The 15,961-nt window shown below is 44.8% G+C and overlaps 1 protein-coding gene across 1 annotated transcript in view; it reads left to right on the forward strand.

The window, feature by feature from the left end:
* NHSL1 (NHS like 1) overlaps positions 1-15,961 on the forward strand; it is a 74,333-nt gene that overhangs the window by 26,917 nt on the left and 31,455 nt on the right. Inside the window, exon 3 of the mRNA XM_056126357.1 lies at positions 6,399-6,526. Within this exon, the coding sequence (XP_055982332.1) occupies positions 6,399-6,526 (128 nt within the window). The remainder of the gene's footprint in view (positions 1-6,398; positions 6,527-15,961) is intronic.

Below are 15,961 nucleotides of genomic sequence, written 5' to 3' on the forward strand. Positions count from 1 at the left end.
CAATCATCTATTCTTGGACACTTGGGTTGTTTCCAGATCTTGGCTATTGTGGATAGTGCTGCAAGGAACATAGGGATGCAAATGTCTTTTCTCCATTGTGTTTTGGGACCCTCTGGATAGATGCGAAGAAGTGGAATGGCTGAGTCAGATGAAAGCTCAATTCCTGATTTTGGGGGGAATATCCATACTGTTTTCCAGAAAGGCTAGACCAGTCAACGTTCCCACCAGCAGTGAATGAACATCCCCTTTTTTGCCGCACCCGTGCAGACACTGGTTGTTCTTGTTCTTTTTTGATGTGTGCCAGTCTCTGTAGTTTGAAGTATTGTCTCATTGTTATTTGCATTTGCACTTCCCTAATGATAAGTGATGTAGAACATGTTTTCATATATTTCTTGGCTATTTATATGGCTTTGTGCCATTTTGTGTGTTGGGGGGTGAGGGACGGGGTGCAGTTTGGGCCATACTTGGGATGCTCAGGGCTTACTCCTGGCTATGCACTCAGGGATCACTCCAGGTGGGCTCTGGGATCATGTGGAGAACCAAGATAAAACCTGTGTCAAACCCATGCAAGGCAAATGCCCTACCTGCTATACTATGACTCATTTGATATGGCTTCTTTGAGGAAGTTTCTGTTCATTTCTTTTTCCTATTTTTAAGTCTCTCTCTCTCTCTCTCTCTCTCTCTCTCTCTCTCTCTGTGTGTGTGTGTGTGTGTGTGTGTGTGTGTGTGCTGTTTCCTCACTTGCTCATGAAGTAGGATTGGATTGCCCATCCTTGGTAAAGAGTAGTTATGGGGCTGGTTTCATCCCAAGGAATCACAGCAGAAGTAAAACCCAAGTTCCTTTGGCCGAAGTTGCAGCAGCTGGTATGAGGAACCCAGATCTGACCTGCACTGCTTGGGGCCGAAGGACAGGACAGTGGGTAGGGTGCTTTCCTTGAAAGTGGCCCACCTGCATTCCATCCCTGCCATTCCACTTGACCCCTGGAGCACTGCCAGAAATAATTCCTGACTGCAGAGCTAGGAGTAATTCCTGAGCAAGACCAGTGTGGCCAAACAAACAAACAAAAATGAACTGCATTGCCGAGTGTTGTTGAGACTAGAACTCTGTGATCATTGTGCGTAGAGTGCCTGCCTGGTCCCCAGAAGACTGTGGAGGGGAGGGTCAAGGCCTGCTGCCTTCTCTAGGGCATTCTGCAGACTTTGGAATTCTGAATTGCTGCCATTTTACTCGTTGGTACCAAAGGTTTAAATTTCAGAACTGCATCTAGAAAATGGAATTTCAGCAAGGTTTTTCCAGTAAAGAAATTTATTGTTGTTGTAGTTGTTTTTTTTTTGGGGGGGGGGGGGCTACACCTGGCAGTGCTCAGGACTTACTCCTCCCTCAGCACTCAGGACTCACTCCTGGTGTGAATCACGGGGATCACATACGAAGTTGGGGATCAAACCGAGGTTGACTGCATGCAAGGCAAGTGCCCTACCTGCTATACTATCTCTCCAGCCCCAAAGGAAAAATTCTTTTGAAAAGAACACTTGCAACCTGCTTGCTGTAGACTGTTAAAGACTTACTGCAGAAAGGGTTTGGAGGCCAGAGCCCAGTTAAACTCACTAGCATGGCTCAATGACCATTTAATTAGAATAATTTATTTTTTTTCTCCTACATTTCAGACTTTAGTTTACTAAGAAATGCCTGTTCATTGTTCTTGTGCTAAAGCAAACAGTTTGAAATGAAAGGGAGGAGGAGGAGGAAATTTGTGGACGAGAAACCAAAGGATTCAGCAAACAGTGACACCTTTATCCAAGCAATCCAGCGAGAACAATAACCCGGTTTTACTCTGACTTTCTGTTGCAAGAGGAGTATGTGCTAAAGATAGACTTTGGAGCCCATTTAGTGTAATGTTTCCAGCCTGTCACTGCGGGCATAACCCAGCTCTCAGTGACACTTTGCCTTGCAGTTACTCCGGGCTTAGTGTGTGAAATGTCTTTATTCACCATGGCTCGCCCTTGCTTCTACCTCATTCTGCAGACAATAAACTCAGTTTTTAATGAACAAAAGCCTAGTTTTATAGACCAAGAATGCTTGCCGCTTGTCGAGAGAAACATTTCCTAGATTTCCCCAAGAATGAAGAGCCAATGGAATCTGATGAGCTTCGTGGATTTCGGAAATTTGATGAGAGTGGAAAAAAGAAAAGGGGGCGGGGGTCATCTGGCGTAAATGACACTGCCGACCAGCGCTGGGCTCTGCATCATATTCCATCAGATTCACTGCTGCTCGTTAGCCTATTTTACACATTTCTGTGACATAAGTTTCATGGTAGGAAAAAGAGGCACTGTTTTAAATTAGGCTCAGATGGTGACGTCAACTGGAAGTACTAATCATTACCAGTCTTTCATGCATTCAACACATAAATAATAATTGTATATTTGGTCTTTTTAGATTTAGCACATATCAAGTCATTTTGGTCACTTTTAAATGTCTGGTCTAGCCATCCATTCCTTTTTTCCCCAGAAGAAGCATTTATTATGATTATTATTGTTGTTGTTATTATTATTATTATTACCCATACCCAGCAGAGCACGTCTCTGGAGCAACCCCTAGCTGTGTTCTAGAGATGTGATGTCCGGGATTGGAACTAGAACTAGGGTTGGCTGCATGGTCACATAAAGCTAACCCCCAAACTGTCTCTCCAGCAGAAGACCATTTATCAAATATAGTCTGACATAGTACCAAGAAGTAAAACAGAGTTTTGGGTTTTTTTTAAACTATTACTTTGTTTGTTTTGGGGTTTTTTTGGGGGGGGGTTGTTATTTGTTTTCAGGCTAAATCTGGTGGTGCTTGTAGGCTATTCCCAGCTTTGTACTTGGGAGATAGCTCCTGGCTTATTTAGTTGTTTTTTTTTTTAGGCCACAACCAGTGGTGCTCAGGCCTTACTCCGAGCTCTGTGCTCCCCTGAGAGCACAGAGTTCTGCTTCACTCCTGGAAGTGAGCAGAAAATCATATGTGGTACCGAGAATCTAACCCCAGCCAGCCATGGGCAAGGCAAGTTCCCCAACCATTATACTATCTCTCCAGTCCTAAAACAGATTTGAATGTTATGAAATCTTGCACTCTCACACTTACGAAGGGTGGTCAGTTAGGAAGGAGAGAAAGACTTGACAGAAGGATTTCATTTTAAAATATCTTGACCTTTGCTTAGTATTTTGGGCTGGAGCAATAGCACAGTGGGTAGGGCGTTTTTATTGGTTTGCTCTATTTTTATTAAAACAAATCCAATATTTTGTGGAACTCCAGATCTTAGCACAGCTCGCCATTGGAAAAATGCTAAGCGTGCTTTTGGTAGCATTATCTCCACAGTGAGGATAGATTGCTACTTTGTAAGATACAGTATCTAATATTGGAGAATATGTAGATATGTTTCTCACTGAAAAGAGATTGATATGAGTAAATCCTTATTAAGAATAAGTTGTATTCAGGTGGGAGCAATAGTACAGCGGGTAGAGCATTTGCCTTGCATGCAGCCGACCCAGGTTTGATCCCTGGCATCCCATATGGTACCCTGAGCACCGCCAGGAGTGACTCCTGAGTAGAGAGCCAGGAGTAACCCTGAACAGTGCTGTTGTGACCCAAAAAGTAAAAAAAAAAAAAAAGAAGAAGAAGAAGTTGAATTCTAGACAGTTCAGAAGGAATTTTTTCTGTTTCACTCAATATTGAGTGGTAGCAGGTTCAGCTTGAAGATTATTTTGCCCTTCAGTAACTAATAGTACTTAGCTGTCTCATGATTGCATATGCATATTTAGTGAGCTTGGCATGTTGGGTTGGAGCTATAGCACAGTGTGTAGGGCATTTGCCTTGCACGCAGCCGACCCAGGTTCGATTCCTCTGGAGAGCCTGGCAAGCTACCAAGAGTATCCTGCCCACACGGCAGAGCCTGGCAAGCTCCCTGTGTAACAACAAATCTCACAATGGAGACATTACTGGTGCCCGCTCGAGCAAATCGATGAGCAATGGGAGGACAGTGCTGTAGTGCTACAGTGGCATGTTAGAGGCTTCCCAGGACTTTCCATGGAGAGCTTTACGAAATTTCATTTATCCTTCTGGGTTAGAAACTTTCTTCATCCACTCCCACTGTGAGGTAGCCAAAAAAAAAAAAGACTGAGGATATTTTTATTCTCCAGTTGAAGAATTTTTATCAGAAATCCTGGTCTCTCTTTTGAGGAATAAATCATAGATAGGAAATCTGAGTGTGCCCTACTTTAGCTCTGTCTTCAGGTGTTTGGTTTTGCAAAGCTGTGCCAACAGGAAACTTTGCCAAACTTAACACATTATTGCACTACTTGAGCCTCTAGGGGATTTTTTTAAAAATTTTTATTAGTTAAGTACCGTGAGGTACAGTTATAGACTTACAGATTTTTGTGCTTGGGTTTCATTTATACAATGATTGAGTACCCATCCCTCCACCAGTGCTCATTCCCCACCTCCAATGCTCCCAGCATCCCTCCCACCCCCCCCCCCCACCCCACCTCCATCCCGCCCTACCTCTGTGGCAGGGCATTCTCTTTTGTTCTCTCTCTCCTTTTGGGTGCTGTGGTTTGCAAAAGAGCCATTGAGTGGCAATCATTTTTGGTCTATAGTTTACTTTCAGCATGAATCTCTCATCCTAGGAAGATCCTCCCGACACCCTTTACTTGGTGCTCCCCTCTCTATCTGAGCTTCCTTCTCCCCCAGCATGTGCGGCTGGCCTCCAAGGCATGGAATGAACCTCCTAGTACTAATCTTGGCTATTCTTGGGTGTTAGTCTCCCATTTTGTTACTTTCTATGTCACAATCTTACTATGTCTGTCCCTCTCTTTCTGACTCATTTCACTTAGCGTGATACTTTCCATGTAGTACCACTTGTATGTAAATTTCATGACTTCATCTTTTCTAACAGCTGCATAGTACTCCATTGTGTAGATGTACCAAAGTTTCTTTAACCAGTCATCTGTTCTCGGGCACTCGGGTTTTTTCCAGATTTTGGCTATTGTGAATAGTACAGCAGTGAACATAAGGATACCCATGAAATTCTTCAAAGAAATAGATCAAGCCTATGGGGGATTTAAAGGAACCTTGGGGCAAATGATTCCCAGAAGTGGGAAAGTTCCAGGCACTTAGAAGAGCTGGCAATACTTTGCTTGTTGCTCTTGCCTCCTGGTAAGGAATCATCAGCACCCTGGGTCCTCCAGGAAACCCAGAGACTAAGCGAGGAGCCCTAGTCTCTAATCCACCGCTGACCCCCACCCCCACGTCCCCTTGTGATTGCCCCGTCGTGGTGCCAGGCAGGCTTCCCTGACTTCACTCTGAATTCCGTACTCCTTTATTAGGCTCTTGGACATCAAAGTTAAATTGAAAATTAAACGTAACCCCAGAGTATGATGCTCCATGATTTCTCAGGCCCCTCTCAGCAGGTGAATCTCAGAAGCTGGACTCGCTTGACTATTTTGACAGAGTGACAAAATCTACCTACCCATTGTCAAAACTTCTAGGAATAAAGAGGCCAGAGTGATAGTACAGTGGGTAGGGCGTTTGCCCTGCATGCAGCCAACCCAAGTTCGATTCTCAGAATCCCATATGGTCCCTCAAGCACCAACAGGTGTGATCCCTGAATGCAGAGCCAGGAATAACCCCTGAGCATTGCTGGGTGTGGCCCAAAAAGCAAACAAAAACAAAAATCTAAAAAATAAATACTAAGAATAAGGAGAGTGGGAAAGGTAGTACAGCCGGTAAGGCACCTGCCTTGCACATGGTCGACCTAAGTTTAATTTCCAGTATGAAAAATGGTCTCCTGCGGAGACACTTGTGCACAGAGCCAGGAGTAAGTCTTGAGAACTTGTGTGGCTCCCAAACAAAACGAAACAAAACAAATTCTAGGAATTAAGACGCTGAGTATGGGGCCAGAGTAATAGTACAGCAGGTAGGGCACTTGCTTGGCATGTGGCTGACCCAGGTTTGATCCCAGCACCTCTTGTGATCCCCCGAGTACCAGCAGGAGCGATCCCTGAGCCAGAACCATGAGTAAGCCCTGAGCACTGCTGGGCTTGGCCCAGAGACAACCCAAAAGGGACTCTGGGTTCAAATTCCAAGTCCAGGATGACTTGCCGGGTATTACAGAGCCAGCTGACGCACTCCTACCTGACCCCAGGGCTGTTCATGTCAAGGAAAATCTGTTTCAAGTCTCGCAACACAGCATACGGGGACAGAGACCGGGACTTGATGCTTAGTGAACTCCATGTTCACCTTCAGGATGAATATTATTATTTTGACAACTTATCGTGGCTAGGAGAAAAATGCTTTTAGAAAAGGGAAGTAAGGAGAAAGGAAACCGTTCTGGGTTCTCAAGTCCTCTTTTCCTCCACCTCTGCAGAGTGTGATAAGCTCCGGCGGGATGGCTACCGGAGTTCTCAGTACTACTCACAGGGGCCCACCTTCGCAGCCAACTGCAGCCCACACGGCGAGGACTACCAGGATGAGGATGATGACACAGACCAGAAGGTAAGGCTTCCATTTCCTTTGCATCCTGGGATAGACCCCAGGGCAGAGAAAGGATTCCAGTGGAAAAACAGGCAAAATCAGAATAATGCCCTGTTGAGGGCTGGGGCAATAGCACAGCGGGTAGGGTGTTTGCCTTGCATGTGGCCAACCCGGGTTTGATTCCTGGCATCTCATATGGTGCCCTGAGCACCACCAGGGGTGATTCCTGAGTGCAGAGCCAGGAGTAACCCAGGTGTGACCCAAAAAGCAAAAAACAAAACAAAACAAACAAACAGAATAATGCCTATGAAGAGATCATCAGGAGGGGGCAGGGCATTGCTTAAGGGGTTGACCCCATGTCTTGCACGTGTGAGGCCCTTGGTTGGATCCCTTGGCAATGTGCCCCCTTCTCCCCCCATCAAGGCATAACCAGAGGTGGCCTCCACAGCAACAAAGATTGCAACCAGAAACAAACAAGATAAACATGTCTATTGAAGGGAGAGTAAAGATGTTACATGTTTAGAGCTTATTTTAGCAAAACTAGTTTGGATCAGGTAGCATCAAATCTTGCAAGCAGTAAGGGGCTCTGAGGAGCTCTACAAATGCAAGACTGGGTAAAATATCAGGCACTAGAGGTGACGTTGGGCACAGACCTGCAGGTTGGGTTTTGCAGGGTGTTCGGCTTTCGGGATGGAGGAGTGCTCAGGCAGTTGATGGAGCTGGTGCTGGTCAGGCGATTCCTCATAACTCCTTTGAGATTCTGTTTCTGAAGGAGCCATAATTAAAACTCAGTTTGGTCAGATGGGACTTAAGTGAATCAGTTTGAGCCTGTTATCTTGCTTTTTAACAAGTCGGCTTGGGTATTTTTGTTTGTTTTGGGTTCATTGATTTTGGGGTCACATCTGGTGTACTCACGGCTTACTCCTGGCCTTGTGCTCATGAATCAGTCCTGATGGGGCACTGGGGACCATATGGAGTGCTAGAGATTGAACCCAGGTCAGCTTCATGCAAGTCAAGCACCTTACCCACTCTGCTATCTCTTCAGACCCCTGTGGTAATTTCTTAGTCCCAGGGAGTTTGCTAAAACTGTTGTCATTCTACTAGGAGATCTCCAATTCAATGGTACTGAGCACATTCTCTGTCTTGTTGTTGACTTACTGTTATTGGGTTGATTACAGAGCTTTCTGCCAGACACTGAGCATTTCCTTATCTCTACCAAGTCAATAAGACTTGATAGGACAGGACAGACGACAGTACAGCATGTCAGTTATTCACCTTGCATGCAGCTGAGCTGACTTTGATCCTTGTCATCCCATAGGATTCCCCAAGCCTGCCAAGTATAGTCCCTGAGCACAGAGCCAGGAGTAAGCCCTGAGGTCCACTTGGCTAGGAGTGAGACCCCCAACAAACAATAACAACAACAAACAAAAACAAAAAACAAAAAAAAAAAAACAGGACTAAGCTCTACTGTCTGTAACAGAGGACCTGAAATTGACATGGAAGAGTTAACTTCCACTGGTCCTTGTCTCCTCTCTCTCTCTCTCTCTCTCTCTCTCTCTCTCTCTCTCTCTCTCTCTCTCTCTCTATCTATCTCTCTTTGCATTTTGGGTCACACCCGGAGATGCACAGGGGTTACTCCTGGCTTTGCACTCAGGAATTACTCCTGGCAGTGCTCAGGGGACCATATGGGAAGCTGGGAATTGAACCCTGGTCGGCCACGTGCAAGGCAAACAAACACCCTACCCGCTGTGCTATCGCTCCAGCCCCTCTTGTCCTCTCTAACACTGATGCACCCCTATGCACCCCTATGCACCCGGGTCTAACTCCTATGCACCCCTGATCCTCCTTGGAGTCCCCACTGTCTTCAGGTCATAGCAGTGGTTTCATTCATTTGTGTGCACCCACACAGTGCTTCTTCATGCCTGATTGATTGGCTGCTTGGCTGGCTCATGCCTGAAAGCCAGTCCCCGCTGCCCCTGCAGCCAGGAAGTGGTTGCCCACTCCCCACCTATCAGAAGTCTCCGTTCATCTGAATTCCAGGGATGACTCTTGATTCTGGAGCTTTTAGTGAAACAAACAGACAAAAGCCTTGCCTTGGATGGAGGTTTGACATGATGTTCATGGCAAATAGGCATTGGTGCCGTGTGAGAGAAGGTTGTGTACTTCTGGGGTGAAATGAAGCGGAATCAGGAGTCAGAGAAATAGTACAGTGGAAAAGGCAATTGCTTTCCACGCAGCTGACCCTGGTTCATATCCCAGTGTTTGGTCTCCCAAACACTGCCAGGAGTGATCCTTAAATTCAGTGCCAGGAGTAAGCCCTGAGCCAGGTGTGACTCCAAATAAACAGCAAGATAAGACAGAGGGGCAGTTCCAGGTTTGGGGGGAGCTGTTTGTTTTTGTTTGGGGGCCACACCCCAGCTGTATTCAGGGTATACTCTTGGTGGGGCTTGGGTACCATACAGGGTGCTGGGGTGAAACTGGACTGGCCTCATGCAAGGCAGGCTCCTTACTCTGCTAGCATTGCATCTGATAGGCCTGGCAGATGCAGTTCTAAAGGAAAAAATAGTGGCTTTCCTGAAGCACAGGGGTGATTGGGATGGAAAGAGTGAGCCATGCAGGAATCAGGGAGAGTATTCCAGGAAGAAGGTCCTCCTGGTGATTCTTTAAGATATTTGTTCTGGGCCAGACAAATTTGCCAAAGATGCCAAAATTAGTGAGACACCTGTAATTGCCTCAAGGAACATTCAGCTTTTAGTTTAGCAGAAGTAATCAGAATCAAAAGTTTTGTATAATTATTTCAAGTTACATAAGTGTTTCAAACCCGGGTCGGCCATGTTGGCCGCTTGCAAGGCAAACGCCCTACCCACTGTGCTATCGCTCCAGTGCCCCTCTCAGAGAGCCCGGCAAGCTACCGAGAGTATCTCGCCCACATGGCAAAGTCTGGCAAGCTACCCGTGACGTATTCGATATGCCAAACACAGTAACAACAAAATCTCCAATGGAGACGTTACTCAAGCAAATCGATGAACAATGGGAGGACAGTGACAGTGACAGTTGACAAAGTGTTTATCCTACAAATAATATTTGTAAGAGACATTCTTCTGACTTATGCTATCACTCAGGGATTGGGAAAGGGAGCCATATCTAAGAAAAATTAATTTTAGGGCAGTTGTAACAGACAAGACATACTAAGATCAAGGGAGCTACTCTGAGGGGTGGGAGGGCTAGACTGTGGCCCTGAGGCTTAAAATGTTTGCCCAGCAAAATGAGGCTGTGAGTTGAAGCTCCCAGAGCCTCTTTACATTCTTAAGGAATGTCTTTTGGGGTGTATAATTGTGCCTTTCAGGTACTGATTTCCTTATCTCAAAAGTGGAGGGAAGTAAGATTGGTCGTTAAGATCTTGAATGAACAGACTATTCATTCATTGACTTACTCAGTAAATATTTATTCAGCATCTCCAATATGCTAAGCCTTTGCTATGGGTTCTGGAAGTCCATAAACTGTATAGTGAGGGGGAAAGGACATCAATATGGGAAATCCGCAGAGGGGTGAGATAATGGTAAGGAGAGTGTAGGAGGGAAAGGCTCTGTGACGGTGTCTTAGAGCAGATCTTGGAATGAAAGGTAGGAATGACATGTGACTCTCAAGGGGAAAATGTTCCCCTGGATGGAGTCTCTGGGTAGTGCAGAGCCCAGGGTCAGAAACATGCTGGGGACTGTGGATGGGGGGATGTTAGTGGATCCCAGGAATGCGTGACCTGAGCATCACTGAGACCTAGCCCCCTAGTAATGAGCCAATGGCCTCGTTGGCCAAGTGGTTCTCAGGAGTGGCCCCAGACCTCTCAAGCACTGTCTAGGAGGACATTTGCTCCCAAACAAAAAAAGTGCAAAGGCCTGGAGACATGAAAAGTCAGTAAACTAAGCAGCAGGTAGAGCACCGGAAGTGAGGTAGTAATGACACTGGGAGAAGACCATGGGTCCGGATGCACAGGACCGCCTATGGGTCCATTGTCCCAAGGGGAGGTGTGAAAGCACGCAGTACTTCCCCAGTGGCATGACCGGTGTGAGCATCTCGAGGATTACTTACTTGCCACTCACCTCTCCTCACTGTTTCCTAATCAGTGCTCCCTCTTTGTTGCACCATGAGCTTCATTACAGAGACACTCTGGCTTTTCTTTTATCTTGAAGACTCCCGCCTTCAACCTTTCATCTTCCTCCAAAGCCTGTCCCATTTTCCACTTCCTCTTTATAATAGAACTTCCCCCAAAGAACTGTCTGGACTTGCAGCCAACACTGCCTGTCCTCGCGTTCTCCTTTGAACCCCCTCCAAACAAATGTCTGCCCCCGACACGCCCGGAAACGGCTGCTTTTGAGCCCATCCAGTCCTTCTGCGTTGCTAAGTCGAATACCTGATGCTCAGTCATCATCCACAGCCCTTTAGCAGTATTTTCATAGTTTCTTCTTCTCCTTGGAATATACATATATATATACACACACACATATATATATATATATATATTTGTTTTGGTTGTCATGAGATACACAGGGGGCTGGAGTGATAGCACAGTGGTAGGGCATTTGCCTTGCATGCGGCCAACATGGCCAACTTGAGTTCGATTCCTCTGCCCCTCTCAGAGAGCCCGGCAAGCTACCGAGAGTTTCTCGCCCACATGGCAAAGCCTGGCAAGCTACCCGTGACTTATTCGATATGCCAAACACAGTAACAACAAGTCTCACGATGGAGACATTACTGGGCCTGCTCAAGCAAATTGATGAACAATGGGAGGACCGTGACCATGACCATGAGATACACAGGCCTGGGTGTCGTCCTGTCTGGTTCATCAGCGCTCCTCATCCACTGCCGCTTCTCTTCCATCTACCAGAATTGCTGGGGATGGGGCTTGGGAAAGGGTACCAACACCACACCCGAATCCGTGTTCCTCCAGGACAGCCTTTACCACCTGGTGCAGTTCACTGAGTCCCAGGATGCTAAGTGTCCTGCACTAAAGTGTTTTCACTCTGTCTAGTCTGGACTTATGCATTTGTCTGTTTATAATCCAAACTCCACCTGAGTGTCTGGCAGGTATCGCAGATTCCTCCACATCTTAGTCTGTGATTCACTCGTCTGGCTTCCAGAAAAGTACTTGCGGGCCAGGGGGATCACTCAAGGGGCTAGTGAGCCTGTCTTGCAATGCGGAAGGTGGGGATTTGATCTTGGGCATCACATAATCCCCTGTCACTAATGGGAACAACCTTGACAAAGGGGCATGAAGCCCCAAAGCAACAGGCTAATCTCAGAAAGGGCCTCGGACAGGCTCAGAGGTCTTAAAAGGCTGAAGCATAATGCTTGCATGGAGGGGCCTCAGATTTGATCCCCAACACTGCTGGTTCTTGCAGGAAACAAACAATAAATACCCACCAGAGTTAGAAACCATAATCTGAAAGCTCATGCCAAGACAAATGCTCCCAAATCAACCTGGGTTTATTCTAGTCTTAATCTGAGGGTGTCCAGTATCAGGTAACCCGATCACACATTAACCATTATCAATTGAGGAGAAAAATCATATCAAAACCTTAGATATTGACAAGGTATTTGATATCATTCCACAGCCATTCTTTCTTTTAAAATACATTGGGGCCAGAGACATTGGGTTTCAGTCGTAGGCCATACGCTTAGCATGTTGGAAACCCCGAGTTCAGTCTGTGCACTTCCCTCACCCCCAGGCCCTGCTGGGTAAGCTCTGGTAGATCCTGGGCTTACACTCCCTGAATCCATATCACCAGGAATGGGCCTGGGCTCTCCCTCACCCCATAGTCCTTAGAGATCCATATGCATTTACACGCAAACGTATGTACAAATATATTATATATGTATATGCACACACACACACAGAGTCACGCAGTACGCAGTACCTGCTCATTAAATCCAACTTCATTTTAATTTTTTTATTTCATTTTATATGTGTGGTACTGAGCCACATATACCTAACAGTGCTTAGGGGCTGCTTCTTGGTTCTGTGCTCTAGGGTCACTCACTTCCAGTGAACCAGGCAGTACCAAGGTTCTAACCAGGGTAGGCTGCATGCAGGGCAAGCACTTAAACCCTGAACATCATGTTTAATGGAATGTTTCTATTAGAATAAGGCAGGAACAGTCCCTCTCAATATGACTATTAAAGGTGCAAAGAACTAGTTAGCACAGTGAAAGCTATAGAATAAGAAGTATGAAAAAGGCAAAGGTTGAGATTGCATTTCATTCTTTATACTTGGTCACTTTGTATACCTGATGTATCCAGAAAATAAAAACTTTGAAACAACTATCAGGAATAGAATTTAATTTGTAGTAACTCATAAAATTGGTATCAGTCACTGTCACTGTCCTCCTGTTGTTGATCAATTTGCTTGAGCGGGCCCAGTGGCATTGTGAGACTTGTTACTGTGTTTGGCATATCGAATATGTCATGGGTAGCTTGCCGGACTTTCCAAGGGGGCGGAGGAATCGAACTCGGGTCAGCCGTGTTGGCCATGTGCAATGCAAATGCCCTAACCTGCTGTGCTATCACTCCAGCCCAAATTGGAATTTAATAACTTTTATATTTATAAAGGCAAGTTGGATGTGATAGATACCACCATTTAAAATGATAGACAAAGCAACTAAGGATAAATTTCATAAGAAAAGCCTAAAATCTATATTTTTAAAACTCTAAAATGCAATCATAATATTTTGTTCTATTAAAATACAAATAAGCTTTGAATAAATGAAAATACTCTTGCATGTAGTACTCTTAGATGTCAGTTTCAAAAGGCTGTTGATTCTGTCCAACTTAATCTATAAAATGAACACGAGACCTATAAAAGTTGAGTCCATTTGTTCTGTTAAAGTTTGGGGTTATTTTGAGAGGGTGGAAGAAGAGAGTGGAAGAGAGAACTTGAGAAGTGGAATCTAAAGTTCATACCCAGGAGAGCTGTAAAATTAAGAAGCAGTAGGGGGCTGGGGAGGGGGCAGGGAGATGACTTGAAAGGGCTGGCAGGTTTAAAATCTAAAGCATCAGCAGTTGCTCCAGTGTGGTACCCCATGTCCAGACAAGGAGAACAGAAGCTGGAGAGATAATGCATCTGGTAAGGTACTTGCCTCCCACAAAGCTGACTAAAGTTTAATCCTTGACACCTAAGTCCCTTGAGCACCTCTGGGTAGGGCCCTAAGGAAAACCAAACAAAAACTACAAAGTCCCCAGTCAATCTGATTCATCATAGGATTTCCTACATCTCATTGGCATTTGCAGTCAAGTAAGTGGGAATCAAGGAACTATTCAAGAGACTGTAAAAAGCAAGCTGAGGCCAAGATCCCTACCTATGTGATTCCCGGCTTCAAAGTCACTCTGACAGTTGGGGTTATTTTAAATACAGAGACAAAATAGGAGGGAATTTCTCCAGGAAAGCCCCTTTTCCTTGTATTTCCTGGGTATTGTTTCCTAAGTAGTGGAGGATGTAGTGAGGAAAGGGACTAGATTCATGTGAGACACCAAATACTTGGCTACAAACCCTCTATCAAAGAAGGTCTTTCAAATGAAAAACTAGCTTGCATTCACAAATATGCAGTGTGTGCGTGCTCTAATAAGACAGTAGTTAAGGGCATATGAGAACAGAGAATGTAGGACTGGAGAATTGCTACAAGGTTTAGTATAATTGGTACAAGTGTTTACCCTGCTCACTGCCAACCCCAAATGGATCCCCAGCATCACATAGTCTCCCAAATATTACCAAGAATGATTCCTGAGCACAGAGACAGGAGTAAGGCCTGAGCACAACCAAAAGCACAACCAAAAGCTAAAAATAAAAAGAGAAAGAATCTAAGACTTCTCTGTTATTCTGGCTAATTATTCTAGAATAATTACCTAAATGCAAAATACCAAGCAAGACTGGTGTTTATGGTCAGAAGAAAAATATTTTGGTAATGACAGCCATATATATTCTTCACAGTGGAGATGTATGGTAGCAGAAAGAAAAATACTACTTGAAATATTTCCAACGGTATGTCATGCCTACCATCCAAATATTAAATCAGCTGCATTTTGTAAAAAATGCTGTTTATGAAGAAATTTAGAAATCCCGCTAAATACTTTTTTCCCCGCTCATGAATCTAAGAGTAGGGCACTGTGTTCGCATTGTTCAGGCCATAGTGTACCTGCATACTCCCTGCACTGACACTCAGATGTTTGCAGCCCGGTATAGATGCCAAAGACCATGGAAGGGAAGTTCTCTCTTCCTTTTGGTGGAGCTTCTGTTTGATAATCTCTAACTGAATGAGGGAACGTTCATAGAAGCCCCATTGTCTGCTCAGAAACAATGTCAGTCACGAATTACTCAATCTCTTATTTGTATTTGCCCTAAACTCATAAAATAGAGATGATGATAATGAAAACTGGAATTATAACAATAAAAACCGAGCCTTAATGATGTTGATAAACCAAAGTCTTCTTTCTATTTCCTGTTCTCTGAACAGGCTTCTTGGGTTCTGCTTCAGTCTTTGTTGAGAGAGATGTCAATGTTAGAATGCTGAAAAACACAGAATGACCTTGGCCTTGCTCTGTAGCTGCCAGTGTTCGGGGCTGATTTCTCCTGATTCTGGGGAGCTCTGCTTTGGGGCCGTTTCTCCACCTGTGAAAGCTGAGTGGCCTTAGATAAATTGCTTCCCTCTGGGAGCTTCTGTTTCCTCCATGGGGAAGTGTTATCAGCCACATGTTCTGGTTTGCACAAGACTGGCCTGGTTTACAGCTGCTCTTCTGGGTAATTATTAATAGCGCCCCTTTCGTTTTCAAAGGCATTCTGGTTTTGAAAATAAATTACACAGTTACCTTACCTACTTTGGAGGGTGGCTGAGAAGGTTGCCGTGAATTACTATGTGTAAAAATCCTTTATATGGTGCCTGGCATGTACTGTCTGTTCAAATGATGATGATTAGTATCATTAAATTGCATGGTTTTCCAAACCAGACTTCAAAGAACATGATTCAATAGACAGTGTTTGTCTTTATGAAAATTTGGCGATTTTCCCAATCATTCCAAGTCTCTTATTCTACCCACGTAGAGTTTCCTGCTGGAAGCAATGAATTTGAGAGGTTTCAACAACTGCTAAAAAATGTCTGATGACTGTTTGTGCACAGATTATCCATGTGAAGAATTACTGATAGCACTGTTAGTATACTAGTATTGGGTTTTTATAATAATAGAGCTCTTTAGAACACATGTTTTTTTTTAAAAAAAACTTTCACAAAGCTGATATTTTAATAATTATTGGTTTCATACTAATGATCCAGAGCTTGAGACTCAGAAATCAGAAGGTTTTTTTTCCCTAAGAACACACAGGTAAAATGTATCTGGGAGGACACAGAAGTGAGCAGTTGTACAATGGGTAGGGTAACTTGACTTGCACACAGCCAACCCTGGTTTGACCCCCAG

Source organism: Sorex fumeus, unplaced genomic scaffold, assembly GCF_029834395.1.
Source record: "Sorex fumeus unplaced genomic scaffold, SorFum_2.1 ptg000061l, whole genome shotgun sequence".
NCBI classification, from domain to species: Eukaryota; Metazoa; Chordata; class Mammalia; order Eulipotyphla; family Soricidae; genus Sorex; species Sorex fumeus.